Consider the following 16,422-nt stretch of genomic DNA (forward strand, 5'->3'; position numbering starts at 1 on the left):
AAAATTCCAATCAAGACAATTACATTCTGCCTCCTAGAAGCTCCCCCTGAGTTTCCGTTCGTTGTGTGATTCTCTGTTTGCGGTTGCCTGGAGGATGGTCAGCTGCTAGGTGGCTACCTTCTGCAGGCAGCAGCAGCCCGTACCTCCAAGCTGGCCCCCTCTGCCTGAAGCGGATGAGGGGGCAACAGGGGTGGGGTGGGTTGCCGCAGACAGCTTTGCAGCCCAGCTCTCAAGGCCTGGGGTTGGCAGGTGCTGGCTGAATGAGGAGAAGGTGCCTGGACCCTCACGGCAGGGCCCTCAGTCATTTCAGAACTCTGCTTAAATTCAAATTAGCCAAAGTGCTTTTCCAGGTGATGGCTTCGACGCTAGGAGCGCACTAATTGCACAGGCAATTAAAACGGGGATTTGCTTCCTGCGTGGTGAGCAGATTTGTCTGGGTCTTAGAGCCGCTCGGAAAAAGGAAAGCACCAATGGAAGCCCACTGAGGCCAATGGTTAGAGAGAAGGCAGCCCAGGGAAACCGGGAGACCAGTCTCCCGAGCCTCCCTGCCCTCCGGAGCTCTGGTTGCAGTTGCCCTCATAGGGGCATTCCCGGGACTCTTTTGGTGGATCCTTCCGCAAACCACTGGAGAGAAGCATGGAACAGATTCTCCCTCACAGCCCTTGGAAGGGAGCCAACACGTTGATCTCAGACTTCCAGTTTGTGAGACAATACATTTCTATCGTTGAAGCCACCCAGTGTGTGGCCCTTGGTGGCGGCAGCCCCAAGAAATGCATACAAAGGCCCAAGTCACAACAGCTGGAGCTCCCGCCTGCTGGGCAGGGACTGTACTCCGGGATTCTCCAGGAAATGCCTCCACAAGTTCAACCTGGATGGCCCTTGTCAGCCAGCCAAGACCAGCTGCCCTCAGTCAAAGCTGTTCTTTTCCCTGTACCACCTGGCCCCAAGCATCCTCAAAGTCCCCAGCTGGAATATTTAACAAGACTTTTCCAAAGGCTTTGAGGGAGCAGACAAGACAGAGAACTGACAGTATTCATTCAGCCACTTCACATGTGCTTAATGAACACCTAGTAGGTGCCAAGCACTGTCCTAGGCAGTGAGGATGCAGAATAAACAAGATAGACAAGATCCCAGTTCACATGAGTTACATTCCAGGGGGGGAAACTAAATAAGGAAGAAGAAAAGAAACATATGGGATCATTTCAATCACGAGGATTATGCTAAAAAAAATGAAATGGATGATATAGAGGGAGCAGTCAGAAAGGCCTCTCTGCGGTGCTAAAGTTTTAACCAAGACCTAAGTGACCTCAGTCATGTGAGGGTCTGGGGAAGAGCATTCCAGGCAAAAGTACCAGCCAGTGCAAAAGTCCTGGGGTGAGAATAAGCTTGCTGTGATTCAGGAGTAGGAGAAAGGCAGTGCAGCTGGAGCACGGTGAGTAAGGGTAGAATGTTCCAAGGTGCCACCTGAGAAGCAGGCAGGGCCAGATCACGTAGAGCCCTGCGGGCCACAATTAGGAGTTCGTAATAGGAAGAAGCGGAAAGTTTTCAGCAGGAGAACTGCTTGATTTAATTTATGTTTTAGAGGTGAGAGTCTACAGCCGCAGCCTCTCCACAGGGCCCCCACTGGACACCTGGCTTTACCTTGCCCCTAGCTTGCTGGTGTGTTGCAGAGACCAGCACAGCTCCCACTTGCCAGGGTGCCCTTCAGCTGCCCCTCCTAGAGGTCAGGCTTCAAGACCTGGGGGGAGCAAACCATTTCACTCCACCCCAGTCCTAAGACACCTGCCTTCTCCAGCCCTCATTCTCAGGATTGATCTCCTTGGGGATCATTGACATTGGAAATGTCCAGTCCCTTCAGAGGAAACACTGCCGCCTATCCACAGGGCACAGGTCCTAAGGCCAAAAAAGCAAAAGACAAATCCATAGTCTAACAAACATTTCCCAGGTCTGGGGTCTTTAGTTGTGAAGAGCAGTAGGTAAATATAAGACTCAACCTGAACCTTAAGTGAATCTCTTTTTGCTCCAGTTCCATTCAGGCCACACACCCCCAAGCCCCGCCCAGTCCTTTGCCAGCCTCTCCTCCCACGTGAGATTTAGGGATCTGCAGCCCAGAGCATTCCTCCTCCATACCCCTCTACTCAAGCTCCTCTTTCCATCCAACGGCTCGAGAAATCCCACACACAGCACGTGGATAACGCACAGTTTCCAGCATGCTAAACCCACACTGAGTAAGGAAATGTTTCTCAGAAAAATAAGCTGCAGAGGCATAAATCTGCTAAAAGGTTCACCCAATTTACATCACTAAACAGAACACTTCTCACTCTGCAGCAGCTGCACTCAGATTGATTCACAACAGTCCCATCTTCTGAAAGAACAATCGGTGGAGACTTGCCTGGCATTTGCAAATTAAAACAGTCCACTTGAGGTTTTCCCAGAACAAATGGCTGGTCCACTCCAAAGTTAAATTCAAGTCTCAAAGTCAAGACCTATTTGGAACTTTTTAAGTGGCAGTTTGTCAAGACAGCACATTCTTATCCTGTAAGTTGTTTATGTTGTTTCTGCCCAAATAAGCCTGAAGAGATGACCAGTCCTGGAAGAGAGAACCAGCACAATTGCGGAAAAGACCCCAATGCCGATGGTCTTTTCATTGTTGTGGAATTCTTGGAACCCCAAGGAGCAAGCACTGGGGGCGCCAGATTGTTGGAACTCAGGGAGAGCTTTGGAGGCACCAGGAAGCCAGCCCAGGGCTTGGGCACCTAATTTTGTACCAGGCACCATGATACTCACTTCTACATGCATTGTCTAATTTGTACAACTCCCTGAAAAGGCAGTGTTATTAGCCCATTTTACAGATGTGGCCATCAAGGCCCAGTGAGATGAAGACTTGCCCACGGTCCCATTACAGTAAGAGTCGGATGTGGGGCTCACACTGAGACCTGACTCTAAAGCTGACTGATTTCCAATACATCACATCCCCTCTCTATATGCAAAACTTTCAGCAGTGTCTATGCAAGTAAATCCAGGGGAAGACATTTTATACTTCAAAATCTTGCAGTCAATCCTCTGCCTTTTGCTCAGTGATCAAATTTGAAATTATTTCATCTTAATCACTTGGATGCCATCTCTGTTTCCGCTTTCCCGGGTTTCTCTTGCTTAGTCTCAACCTTATGATACTAACTGGTTCATTCTTCAATTTCTAGAACACCACTAGAACTCCTGAATGGGAATGGGGAACGTATGAAGTGTGTGATATCTAACTCCCGAGTAAACCTCTCCAACCTGCCCACGTAATCTGTCATGGCCAACCTGGCAGGCCAAAAGCCGAGGGGCAGGCAGCCCCTGGGTTCACTCAAACGTGAGGCAGAGGGTCATGCGCTCTCACCCCAAAGCCTGTTCAAGTTCAAGATGCACGACAAATGCACATTATCCTGTGTGATGTTGGTGACGTCTGGATTTTTTTAGAGATTGACGCCCCCAAGAACCTGCGGCTTGGTTCCCGCACAGCAACCAGCCTTGACCTTGAGTGGGACAACAGTGAAGCAGAGGTTCAGGAGTACAAGATTGTGTACAGCACCTTGGCAGGCGAGCAGTACCATGAGCTGTTGGTCCCCAAGAGCATCGGTCCAACCAGCAGAGCCACGCTCACAGGTAAGTAAGCTCCTGGGGGCATGGCAGTTCCTGAGTCCACACCCTCCCAGCTCTCTCCCCGGACATCCAACCCCAAATCCAACCGTCGCCAAACCCCATTGACTTAATCCCTCAAGTACCTATCACATATGTCTGCTGTTCTCCATTGCACTGCCATCACCTTGTCTAAGCTACTACCATATCTTGTCTTCGCCACTGCGATAACCTCCCCACTTTCTCTCCCCTCTGCTCTCCTCTTCACTCCATCAGTTATCTTTTCAAAATACATTTCTGATTATGCCATCCCATTTTGCAGCCATTTCAGGGACTCCGACTGCTCTTGGGATAAACTCCAAACCCTCGCACGGCCTTGGTTTCCTTACCATCTTCTCCAGTCTCCTCTCCCTCCCGCGTCCCCTGGTGCTCCCTGTGCTCCAGGCGCACAGGTCTACTTTTTTTTTTTTTTTGCGGTACGCGGGCCTCTCACTGTTGTGGCCTCTCCCGTTGCGGAGCACAGGCTCCGGACGCGCAGGCTCAGTGGCCATGGCTCACGGGCCCAGCCGCTCCGCGGCATGTGGGATCTTCCCGGACCGGGGCACGAACCCGTGTCCCCTGCATCGGCAGGCGGACTCTCAACCACTGCGCCACCAGGGAAGCCCAGGTCTACTTTTTTCAGTTCCTCAAACACCTTCTCCCTCCTGCCACAGGGCTTGGCACATGCTGTTCCCTCTGCCTGCCAGCCTCTCCCACCACCCTCTTTACCTCGTGACATCTGCTTCCCTTCCAGCTCTCAGTTCACTTGTCACTTCTCTGGAACCCTGCCTGGTCGCCAGGCGAGGCCAGGTCATCCTGTCTGGCAGCCTCATCTTACTGGTTACCACTCACAGCACTCCTCAAGTTATCCTTGTACGCTTGTGGGTGTGATTATTGGATTGTCAGTCTCCATCTTAGACTAAACTCTGTGAAAGGAGGACCATATTTGGTTTTGCTCATCATGACTCCCCAGCGTTCAGAACGGCATCTAGCACTTACAGGTCCTGGATGAGTGATGAACGAATGAATAAACACATGCATGAATGATGAGAGAAACTGCACATATTCACTATGACTGGGGCATAGGCTACAAGAGGCCAGTGATAAGGTAAGAGCCTGGTTATGCCTTATGTACCCTATAAAGAGTGTGAGTGGAGGGTTGTTGAAAGGTCTTAAATAAGATGATGCAATGACCAGATTTGGGCAGCTACAGTGCGGAGAACAGACGGGAGGAGGACAAGGCCAAAGGCAGGGAGAGGTCAGGAGGCTGCACGGAGTCAAAGAGAGAGATAATGGTGGTATGAACTAAGACGATAGCCCAGGTCACCATGACGCTTGGCTGGGGAGCATTCCCTGTCCCCATGAGGATGTGGCACCCGACCAGTGCTCCTCCTGGGGCCTTAGACACACCCGCCAGGAAAACCTACCTGCTGGACTTTGCTGAAAGGTAGATGGCTGGAAATGTGGGGCACAGTTTTCAGATGGAGACTGTGCAAAGCAGCCATGGACCAGGGGCCACCAGTGTGCTCGAAGAGACTTTGTTTATCCTGTGTCTTGGCTTCTTGCGAAAGCATTAGTAGACAAGGGATCCACACAAAAGAGTGCGTACAGTAAACAAGGGCAGTATAATCAAATCTGTTTTCCTCCTGAACTGAAATCCCAGACCACCTTGCCAAATGAGGCCAGTTAAAGTAAATATAATAAATGTTTTTTTCCAAACAGACGCACTCCTGAAACACAGCAAGGAGATGGAAAGATATGCTAACCAAGCAGGTTAATGGGGGTGAATTAAACATAGCAGGAACAGACCATCTGGCACAGAGCCTTTACAGAGAGCTGGAGACATTCACAAAAATTAAGCTAAACAAAAAAAACCTGCAGTGATACAGGAGGGAACTGGTTCTAGGCGCAGCCCATCTCTGCTCAGAGCCGCAGGCTGCTCTGGCAATTAGCAATTTTACAAAGATGATGACTAGTTGTTTGGATGGAGGACACACTTTAAAATCATGAGATATAGAGAAGAACTCAGTCACATCCTACTAATAATCATCCTATTATTTCCCATTACCGGTGGGGAGGGGTGGCGGGGAAGAAGATTCTACATCCATTTGATCATCTCTGTTATTCCAGGCACCTTCACATAGTTTTAGCTTATTTAATCTTCACAACAACAGCTCATGAGGGACAGGAGAAATAAAATACTGCCTGCTGTATCAGTAAACAAAGGATGTCACAGCCATCAGCCATCACATTACAGGTGCCCCAGTCAGCATCTCCATTTTACGGATGAGGAAATTGAGACTCAGGGATTTCGGAAACTTGCCCGAGTTCACAAAGCTAGAAAGGGGGCCGTGACTCAAAGGCAGTTCTGAATCCTAGTCAAAAGTCCCCATCCGGGCTTCCCTGGTGGCGCAGTGGTTGAGAGTCTGTCTGCCAATGTAGGGCACACGGGTTCGTGCCCCGGTCCGGGAAGATCCCACATGCCGCGGAGCGGCTGGGCCCGTGAGCCATGGCCGCTGAGCCTGCGCGTCCGGAGCCTGTGCTCCGCAACGGGAGAGGCCACAACAGTGAGAGGCCCGCGTACCGCAAAAAAAAAAAAAAAGAAAAAAAAAAGTCCCCATCCCTTTTCATGGCTGCTCCTACTAAAGAAGTAACATGGAAGGAACAGTCAAATCTTGCAAACTTACAAGGAATGGAAAGGTTATTAGTAAGGAGTGAGCTCAGATAGGTTGATTTTTTTTTATTTGAATTGGGCTTACGAAATAAAATTATAAATATATATTACACATAATTATCCCAGGGAGCTCACTGCTGGGAAGATTTATAAAGGCAAATAGCCTTATGTGATTTAAAAAGGGATTATAGGAATGTAAGGAAATCAAGTATATCTGTACTTGCTGAGATGCAGATTACAAGGATTGCTGGCACTCTTGCTGTGGTAGCTGGGGAAAAAGAAGGAAGGACCTGGAAGGAAGGAAGGCAAAAAGAGCGAGAAGTTTGATCCCAGCTCTAAATACTTGTGTTTTCTCCCTCACTCTCCAACTGGGATGCTAAAGAGGAGACTTTTTTCAGCTTCCGAGACTTGTTTTTGTTTTGGGGGGTTTTGTTTGTTTGTTTTTAGTTCCAAACAAGTTATTTGCTTGTATATATAAAACAAGACCCTGGACTCCGTGGGAAGGGCATTCCAGGCTCATCTGAAGCAATTCCTCCCTGGCCAGAAAGAGTATGAAGGACTAGAAGGACTAGAAACTTCAGCTGTCCCCACCCTCCTTATCCCCAGTCAAAAATAATTGCAACCCTAACAGAAGGTACCATTCTCTCTTGTCTTCAGTTTTATTTGAATGCTTGGTTCTGCAGGACATGTTAAGAGCTGGGACTCTAGACTCTGTATCTAGGCCCGGTTACTCACTGTGTGATTTGGAGCCTTTCTAAGCCTCTGTTTCATCATTGGTAAAAGGGGAATAATGCCACTTACCTCATAGTGTTTGAGGGGGCTTTAATGAGATCAGGTACCAAAGGAGTTTAAGACCATTCTTCTAACATAGCAAAGTACTCAATACGTGGATGATGGTGGTGATGATCGGGGGGCAAGGAGGTGGGGGAGAGGAGGAGGAATAAGGAGGCAGAGGAGGAGGTCTGTGAGCTAACGGATGGTTTGGGACGATCCCCTGTAATAAGTGTGGCACAGCGTGGAGACCCTGCTTCTCAAAGTGGGGTCTAGCGGCAAGGGCATCACCCCAGGAGATGTCAGAGCCTTCTCCCCCTAGACCTGTGGAATCAGAGCCTGCATTTTACAAGCCCCTCGGGGGATTTGTGTGCACATTAATGGTCAAAAAGCACTCACTTAGAGCATGGTTTCTGAAGTCACCCACTCAGCCTTGAGACCAACTTCACTGATGTGCATCTTTGGGCAAATTTCTTCAATTTCTGTGCTTCCGCTTCCTGGTCTGAAGGACATCATGTCTACCTCATAGGTTGTTGGGAGGATTCAATGAACTCATATATATTTATATATCTGAGCACTGGTACATAGAAAACCTTCAATAGCCATTTGACCTTTTATTGTTTTTAATTCCTTCAAAACTCAGACTGGATCTCTGGCCACCTGGCCTCTCCCAGGCAGAAGTTCACATACCCTTTATTCTCACAGCCAGCTGACTCCAAGTCCTTCAAGTCCTACGGCATCTGTACTGGATACTCCTTGCAGAAGCCCTTGTCTCTGCAGCCACCACTTACCCCTTTGCTGTGGAATGCAAGCCCTTCCTGACTCTGGGGCTCAGAGTCACACGGCGGGCTCACAGCACCCCCCTGCATCCTCCATCATATACCTCCCCCTTTGCAACACAGAGACCAGGCTGGGGCACAGAATACCAAACATTTCTTTTCCATTATTCTCTCTAGGCAATGCCCAGCAAACTCCCTCTGGAGTGTGAATTTGTTTCTCGACAACAGACTCGGTGTCTGCAATGATTTTTTTCTCTGCTCTGGTGGCTTCTGCGTCCTTAATGATAAGTCTTTTTTTAGGCTCAGCCTCTCAGCCTGGACCATATCTGCTTGGCCTGTGAACCATACCTGGAGTCCCAAAGGGGTCCCCGAGTGTTATGTATCTTACAGGCTCACCAAGGTCCCTCTAGGTTAGAACCAGAAGCATGTACCAGGGACTGGCACCATCACTGCTTTCTGAGTAGCAGTGAAAAACCATAAACCATACAGAAAACTCCTAGTGGAGGGAGACGGGGAGGAAGGGAGGAAGGGAGGGAGGAGGAAAGGAAGGAAATTTTCATTCTTTGACTGGAATTTGATTAAAAAAACAAACAAAAAACCAAAACCCTGCCTGTGACCAATGCAAATTATAAACACTGCTCTAGTCTCTGTCTGAGGGGACTCCACTAACCTGTCATCAGAAAAGCCTGTGGCTTCGGTGTTTCATGAAAAGGGAAAGGGGTTCGTCTTCAGTCATCTACAGTCTCTTGCCTGGTCCTCCCTCGGGAACAGGAGCCCAAACTTGAGGACCCCTGTGGTCAGGAGAAGGGCAAAAGGAACTGGCCCGTATGGCCACGGGAGCACTGGGCTCTAACCCCGCTCCGGGGCCCGGTCATCACGTCCCTCACCCACTCGATGGGGCACCCCCTACACACCTCTTGATGATGCTTCCCAACCAGCTGCCTCTCTGCACTGCGACTACCCGGATCTCCAGTCAACAAGGTGCTAATCAGAAAAATCATCACCAGGGCTTAGGAAGCCCAGAGGCTTGAAGATTCCTACAGACTTCATGGTGCAACAATGGATCGCAAGAAAACAAAGACCTGCAGCCAGCCACACATGACACCCCCACACACACACTCTCACACACACACACACACACACACTTGCACAAGGCTGATGTGTGCAAGCATGCCCCAGTCAGGCCCTGTGAATTGCCACCTTCCAGGCCTTTGGTTGCTGGGGACAGGAAACCGAGGCCTCTACCAAATCCCTCACTGTCTCCTTGGGGCTCAAATGGAGATCTCGTGGTGAGAAGGTGGGCTCCGCGAGGTGCTTGTCCACAGGAAGATTTTCCATGAAGAAATCCGAGACCCCCAGAGGAGTCCAGCTAGCAAATCAGCGCTGACCGAGGCACTTGACGTTCACTTCACCCTGTCTGCACTCCCTGACGTGCCAGGGCACAAGCCCCAGACCGAGTGCCAGACCTTCAATGCCCTGCAGGCTCCTCTGAGGAGGAGGAGTCAGGCAATGGGCCCGGGGCCTGGGCCAGATGGTGCTCATCCTGCTTTGGGCGAAGTCACAGTGACCCCAAGTGGTCACTTTGTTAAGGCACCCTCTGAGCACAGCGCCACCTTCCAGGGGCTGCAGAGACCCAAGCAGAAGAGAGGAGATAAGGGGCAGAGGCTTCCACACCGTCCTCCTCCTCACAGCTGGCATGTAAGGGCATCTGTCCCCTTATTTGCATTAAAGGGCTGGTGCAAGGGAACCAAGAGTAAAGCCAGGTGGGAATTTTTCCGTTTCTGCTTTGACTTCTTCAGCAGCGAATGCTTGTTTACAGTAAAGACCCAGACATGGGATGTGCCTGTAGGACAGGGGGTGAAGACCCATGTTCCTGATTAACCCCACTGGCAACAAGAAAGTTGCATCTGAGAACAGTGCTTGGTGTTATGATTTTCTTTTTAAATATAAGTTTGTAGGACCAGTCCCTTCCTTAAAGTCAGCATAGAGTCTTCTCTTGATGCTCGAACATCATCCACACCCAAAAAGTGGGGAGATGTCCTCCAAAGCCTGACTCATGCGGGGAACCTTGGAGAAGCATCTGCCATTCCCCAAGAATGTCAGAATGCGGAGCCTGGGAGCTTACATCTCAGTACGTTGAAAAGTAGTTTGTTGCCTATCTGGTATGATTTTAGGGGTTCCCAGAAGATCCTCTGTCTCCAAATACCTCCCCATCTATGAAACATCTGGTACCCAAATTCCCTGCTGGAAATTTCCCTATGAGGGGCCCTACATTAGGTCCCTGGTTTTCATGAGTTCTTTTACCAGATATACCTTTGCATATGTTATTCCCTCAGCCTGCCCTTTCCCCAACCAAATGTCCCCTGATCCTTCAAAATCCAGCTCAGATATTCTCTCATAGAGGTCTTCCCAACACCACCCTTGCCCCCACCATGCTGCTTCTATGCATCATATATTTTTTTCACTATACTACACACTGAATTAAAATATTAAAAAAATCAAATCCCTTGACCCAAAGACCTAAGAGTCTACTGAGGAGACCAGCAAGAAAACTAACAATAACAACATAATAGCATGATTGTGATAAAAACTAAGAGACTGACTGCAAGCTCCTTGGGGACAGGGTCATCAGTTTGCCCCTCCCTTTGAAGGCAGATGTCCTTCAAATGCACTGGAGCAGCGGTCCCCAACCTTTTTGGCACCAGGGACCAGTTTCGTGGAAGGCAATTTTTCCAAGGACGGGGGGTTGGGGGGGCATGGTTCAGGCAGTAATGCGAGCAATGGGGAGAGATAGGGAGACGCAGATGATGCTTCGCTGGCTCGCCCGCCGCTCACCTCCTGCTGTGCGGCCCAGTTCCTAACAGGCCGCGGACCGGTAGGGGTCTGCAGCCCAGGGGTTGGGGACCCCTGCACTAGAGACGACCAAATCCCCAACCCCAGTTTGGTAGACTTGCACTTCACAGATATTCTGGAGATGAGTCCAGGGATTCAGAGACGGAAAGGGTCCATCTTTCTGCCTGGCCATCTGAACCTAATCAAGCCTGCAGACCCCAGGTGTCTTATTCATGTTTCTGCTGGCAAGACACAGCAATCTCAGTTTCCTGGGCTTCCTTCTCCCACTGTTTTCCTGCTAGCAGCAGGAAGCGTGAAGATAGGTTTCCTAACAGAGGGAAGTGAGTCATACTGTCTTTGTCACCCACCCACAGTCCTTGCAGTGCAGGTGAGAATCTGCTAGTTCCTCTTGCTCTCTAGCTCTAATTAATCTCTTCCCGCTCACTAGGTCCCATCCTGCCGATCAGAAAATTCCACACCTCTGTCGTCCCTCAACCTTTCCTAACCTTGGCTAGCTTTCCAGGTTCAAGTCCCTTCTCTAGAAAGCCTTCTCTGGCTACTCCAGCCCATGCTGATCTCATCCCCACTCTGAAATGGTTTTCTTAGTTAGCAGCCCATGGTGTAGTGCCAAATCACCTTCAAATTCCAATGTGCTTACTCCACTCCCCTCTGCTAGCCTGTAAGACTCTTAGGGACAGGGACCATGCTATGATGGGTCAGAAGGAACAATGAACCTGGGTTCTAAACCCTGTTTTATTGTATATTATCTTTGTGACCTTGGTCAAGAAATGGACTTCTCTGATCCTCTGTTTACCCATGAGTAAGGCCCTTCTGGCAGAGCTGCAGGGGAAAACGAGGTAACAGGTATGAATCGCTAAGAAACTAAAGTTAATAATAGACCTCCTGGCCACCAGACACTTAAAATTCTCTTTTGATTTTTATCCTTCCTTTCTTCCCTCTCTTTTTTATTCATTATTCTTCTAGATTACTGCATGCAGCTCATTGCTTGGCATATTATGGGTGCTCAGTAAGTAATTAATTTCCTTCTTCAGTACAGATTTCTTTTTATCTCATTAAGGACAAGGGTGATTCCATTCAGCTCACCCTGGTATCCCCAGTATACAGCCCTGTGCCTGGCACAAAGGGCACTCTCAGTAATGTTTGTTGAGTGAATGAACTGTGTGCTTTGGGAATTCAAAGAAGAATGGATACGCCATGAAAGAGTCGAGAAAAGCATCACCCTCTAAGCTGAACAAAGGAAGTTTTATAAGGGATGCAGAGTGGCGGTTTCCTATGAGATGAATTTTCTGAGCTATTGTTAAGAAAGGGAACAGAGCCATTCATATGCTACTACTTGCAGGAGCTGGATGGAAAGATAAAGTGAGCATTGGTAGAGAGCAAGGGGTCTTTAAAAACTGAGAAATCCCTAGGAGTCCTCCAAGTGCTGATATATAAGTGTACTGGGTATGCCTCAGATACGCATTTTCTTTTCCAGCAGAGGTGTATTTTACCTGCTGGCAAAGAGCAACAATTCACTTGTAGCACAGGAAGAAAGCTGCTGAAAATCAAAGGAAGCGGCAGGCAGGAACCCATAAGCAAGTCTCACTTCCACATCACCTAGACAGAAAGCCTGGGAAGAGAGTCCTTTAAATTCTGCTCTGCACTTTTCTGGGAGAAGATGATTCCGTTGTAAATTATTGAACATTTCATTTAAGCTTCATAAATAAGAAACTCGGATGAAAACGTTACATGGTAGATCCGTTTGGCAACATGTAATTTCTGTCTTCCTCCCTCGATCTGTCACCCTTCATCTACGTCGGAGAATTTCTACTTCATCATAGGCAATTGAAGGTCTCAATCAGTTGTCTGAGAAAAGCTGTTTATGTCCCAAAGGTAATCTAATTTCTCCAACCAAGGATGTACCTGGGACTCGCTGAACATACTGACAGATATAAATGTGTTCTGTGAATGGATCTGGGGCGTTGCAATTACCCAACTCATTCTAGTGATAGGTACTCGGCCCAGCCAGGGGCCAGCTCCTCACTGACACCGGGACTCCCTAAATCACTGGTTTCATCAGAGCCAACAGGCTAAGCTTCAGCAAACTGCCAAGAGGTGTGCCGAGGACCAACCTGTACCTTCCTGGGGCTCACCAAAAAACAGCTCAAAAACCTGGACTAGTTCTCTGAGCAAGGTAATAATACTATGAGCTACTATCACAATGGGTCAGGCACTGTTCTTCACACACATTGGTTCACTTAATCCTCACAATGACCCTCTGAGACAGATACTATTATTCTTCCCATTCTACAGAAATTGAAGCTCAAAGATGTGACGTAATCAGTTACACGTGTAGAAAGTGGCAGAGCCTGAATATTAATGTAAGTACGGCAGACCTCAAAGTCAAAGTTTACCTCCACCAGTATTGACACCTTAGAGAAAGAAAGAACTAAAGGTTAGGAAATGAATGGAGCTGGTTTGAGAAGGAGAAAAGAGGGCTGATTCTAACATATTCTGTCCAGAGAGCCTGGTCAGTAAGGCCTGGTAGGTTCTGCCGTACTGGAGCACGAGGGATTCACCGCACAGGCTGTACTGAAAGCCACAATGAGGAGGGAGTGCAGAACCCTCTGGCTCCCAGGCAGCATTCACCTGCCTTAATCCAAGCCGCTGTTAAGGAAAGGTTGCTCAATGCATTTCCTGTCAAAATCATTCCTATTAGGGCTTCCCTGGTGGCGCAGTGGTTGAGAGTCCTCCTGCCGATGCAGGGGACACAGGTTCGTGCCCCGGTCCGGGAAGATCCCACATGCCGTGGAGCAGCTGGGCCCGTGAGCCATGGCCGCTGAGCCTGCGCGTCCAGAGCCTGTGTTCCGCAATGGGAGAGGCCACAACAGTGAGAGGCCCGCGTATCGAAAAAAAAAAAAAAATCATTCCTATTACCTCAGGGCTCCTGGGGAAGTCACAGCTGCTCGCGGGAGGGGATGAAATGAAGGGAAGGATAAGGCATTCAGTCCTAAAAGCCCTGAACCCTGAGGCCAGAAGCCTGAGGATCATCTCCAGCTGGTCACAGACTTACGCTCTGCCAACGTTTCTTTTTATAAAGAAATAACTACTAATTTGAATAGTGTCCCCCCCACCTCCAACCCCCTCCCCAAAAAAATCCATTTCCACCTGAAACCTGTGAAATGTGACCTTATTCGGAAAGAGGATCTTTACAGATGAAATCAAGTTAAGATGAGGGTGGGCCCTAAATACAATGTGACCAGTGTCTTCAAAAGATTAGGAGAAGACACAGATACACAGGGAGAATGCCATGTGTTATGGACTAAACGTTTGTGTCCCTGCCCGCAAATTCGTATATTGTAATCCTCATTCCCAATGTGAAATGGGGGCCTATGGGAGGTGACTAGGTCATGAGGGTGGAGCCCTCATAAATGGGACTAGTGACCTTATAAAAGAGACCTCAGAGAGTTTTCTTGCTCCTTCATTGTATGAGAACACAGTGAGAAGATGGTCTATGAACCAGGAAGCTGGGGCTCAACAGACATCAAGTCTGCTGGTGCCTTGATCTTGAACTTCTCAGCCTCCAGAACTGTGGGGAACAAATATTTATTGTTTAAGTTGCCTGGCCTATAGCAGCCCAAACAGACTAAGACACCATGTACCAACAGAGGAGAGGCGGAGACTGGAGTGATGCAGCTGTAAGCCAAGAAATACCAAGGATTGCCAGCAACTACCAGAAGCTAGGAAGAGGCAAGGAAAGATTCCCCCCATAAAGTCTTTGGAAGGAGCACGGGCTTACCAACACCTTGATTTTGGCCCTCTAGACACCAGAACTGTGAGAGAATACATTTCTGTTGTTTTAAGCCACCCAGCTTGTCATCCTTTGTCATGGCAGCCACAGGAAATTAATGCAGATGGTGAAAAGGATCCCCAACCCACTTTCCTCACAAGGTTGTGAGGAAACAACAGTCAAAATACAGTCAGGTATTTTGAAAAGAACAAATGTTATATAAATGCAGAACAGCATGATCATAGGGCCTTGGCTCTGTGGAGCCCACAAAGGGCCCCAAAAAGAGCCTCCCAGAGGGACTCAGGCGGACAATGAGGGGCCCTACAGGTGATAATCTGATCTTGTTGCATATTCCTGCAGCTCCAGTCCTAATAAATGAGGGTGAGTTTGATGGGGGTTTGGTACTAGAATAAAGGCCCCCAAAGATGCCCACATTCTACTCCCTGAAACGTGTGACTATGTCATCTTACATGGCAAAAAGGAAAGTGCAGATGTAATTAGGTTAAGGATCTTAAGATGGGGAGAACAGCCTGTCCTATCCAGGTGGGGCCAATGTAATTACCAGGGTCCTTATAAGATGGAGGAGAAGATGGGACCATGGAAGCAGAGCTCAGAGAGAAAAACAGATTTGAAAATGTTACACCGCTGACTTTGAAGATGGGTTATGGGGACACAAACCAAGGGATGCAGGCACCCTCTAGAAGCTACAAAAGGCGAAGAAACAAATTCTTTCCTAGAGCTTCCAGAAGGAACACAGCCCTGCTGAACCATTTCAGACTTCAGACCTCCTAAACTATAAAATAATAGATGTGTGTTGTTTTGAGCCACTGGGTTGTGGTAATTTGTTGCAACAGAAATAGGAAATTAATATACCAGTCAAATCAGTTAATCTGAAAATGAATGTGGGAGAGGGTAGGGAGACACCCCAAATAATTCTAGGTCCTTTATATTGAACCCTAATGAATTTCCCCCTGTAGTTGGGCAGTTTTTTTCATTTTCTCCAGCTTCCTCGGGTCCCCCAGAAGTCATCCTAACATTGAATCCACAGCTTTGAGTGCCCTTGGTAGGGAGCCCACAGCAATAGGACTTCTGCGTGCCCCTACATTAAAGGCCTGACAGCCCTGTGCTCAGCGAGACAGCCCATCCACATTTGCTCCCCAGAAAGGATGCAAACGTCCCCACATGGCCTCAGTCCCTGTCTATAAAAGGTACAGCTTGGTCTTCATCCACAATGTTCAACAAATGCTTTAAAGGCTTATGTCCACACAGTCCTTCTCGATTATGCACTCCCCCGATTCACAATGTAAGCAAGAAATCCCTTCACCCGTTGTAGCCAACCTGAGACTCTAAGTACCTCAGGGAGACCTTCCACAGCAGAGCACAGTTCTGAAGGTCACTGACAAGGGCAGCCTCACTGCCCTCCCGAGGAGACCAGCAGCAAGAAGGAAGCTCTGTACTGATCATTTCGTCCTGTTGACTTGGTATGGATTTCCTAAGTGGTGAAATTGGGATTTCCTAATAGGTAAAAATAGGAGTGGATTCGGGAAGGATTAAACACAAGATCTGAACAAGAACCTAAGGTCATTTGCTTCCCTCCATCCAGCCTTCCCCATCCCTGACACACAAGGAATAATGTTTGTTTCTGCATCTACCCACAGATCTAGTGCCTGGCACTGAGTATGGAATTGGAATATCCGCCATCATGAACTCACAGCAAAGCGTACCAGCCACCATGAATGCCAGGACTGGTGAGTAGGAAGATTGCTGTGGAAGGAGACCGGGACAGTCTGCAAGCCTGAGGGGCCATGGAAGCTTAGCCCAGCAAGGACTGGTCAGAAGGCAATGCCCCCTAGTGAACAGGTCCCTGGGTGATGATTATCAGTCAAAGAACACCATCTACCGGCAGCTTTTTGATT

General features: G+C 48.6%; 1 protein-coding gene across 1 annotated transcript in view; it reads left to right on the forward strand.

Moving 5' to 3' along the window:
• Window positions 1-16,422, forward strand: part of TNR (tenascin R) — a gene marked incomplete at both ends in the record, with an annotated part of 78,414 nt that overhangs the window by 24,114 nt on the left and 37,878 nt on the right. Inside the window, 2 exons of the mRNA XM_079697277.1 lie at window positions 3,463-3,648; window positions 16,165-16,254. Coding sequence (XP_079553403.1) covers window positions 3,463-3,648; window positions 16,165-16,254 — 276 coding nt within the window. The remainder of the gene's footprint in view (window positions 1-3,462; window positions 3,649-16,164; window positions 16,255-16,422) is intronic.

This window comes from Hyperoodon ampullatus (assembly GCF_949752795.1).
Source record: "Hyperoodon ampullatus genome assembly, chromosome: 2".
Taxonomy (NCBI): domain Eukaryota; kingdom Metazoa; phylum Chordata; class Mammalia; order Artiodactyla; family Ziphiidae; genus Hyperoodon; species Hyperoodon ampullatus.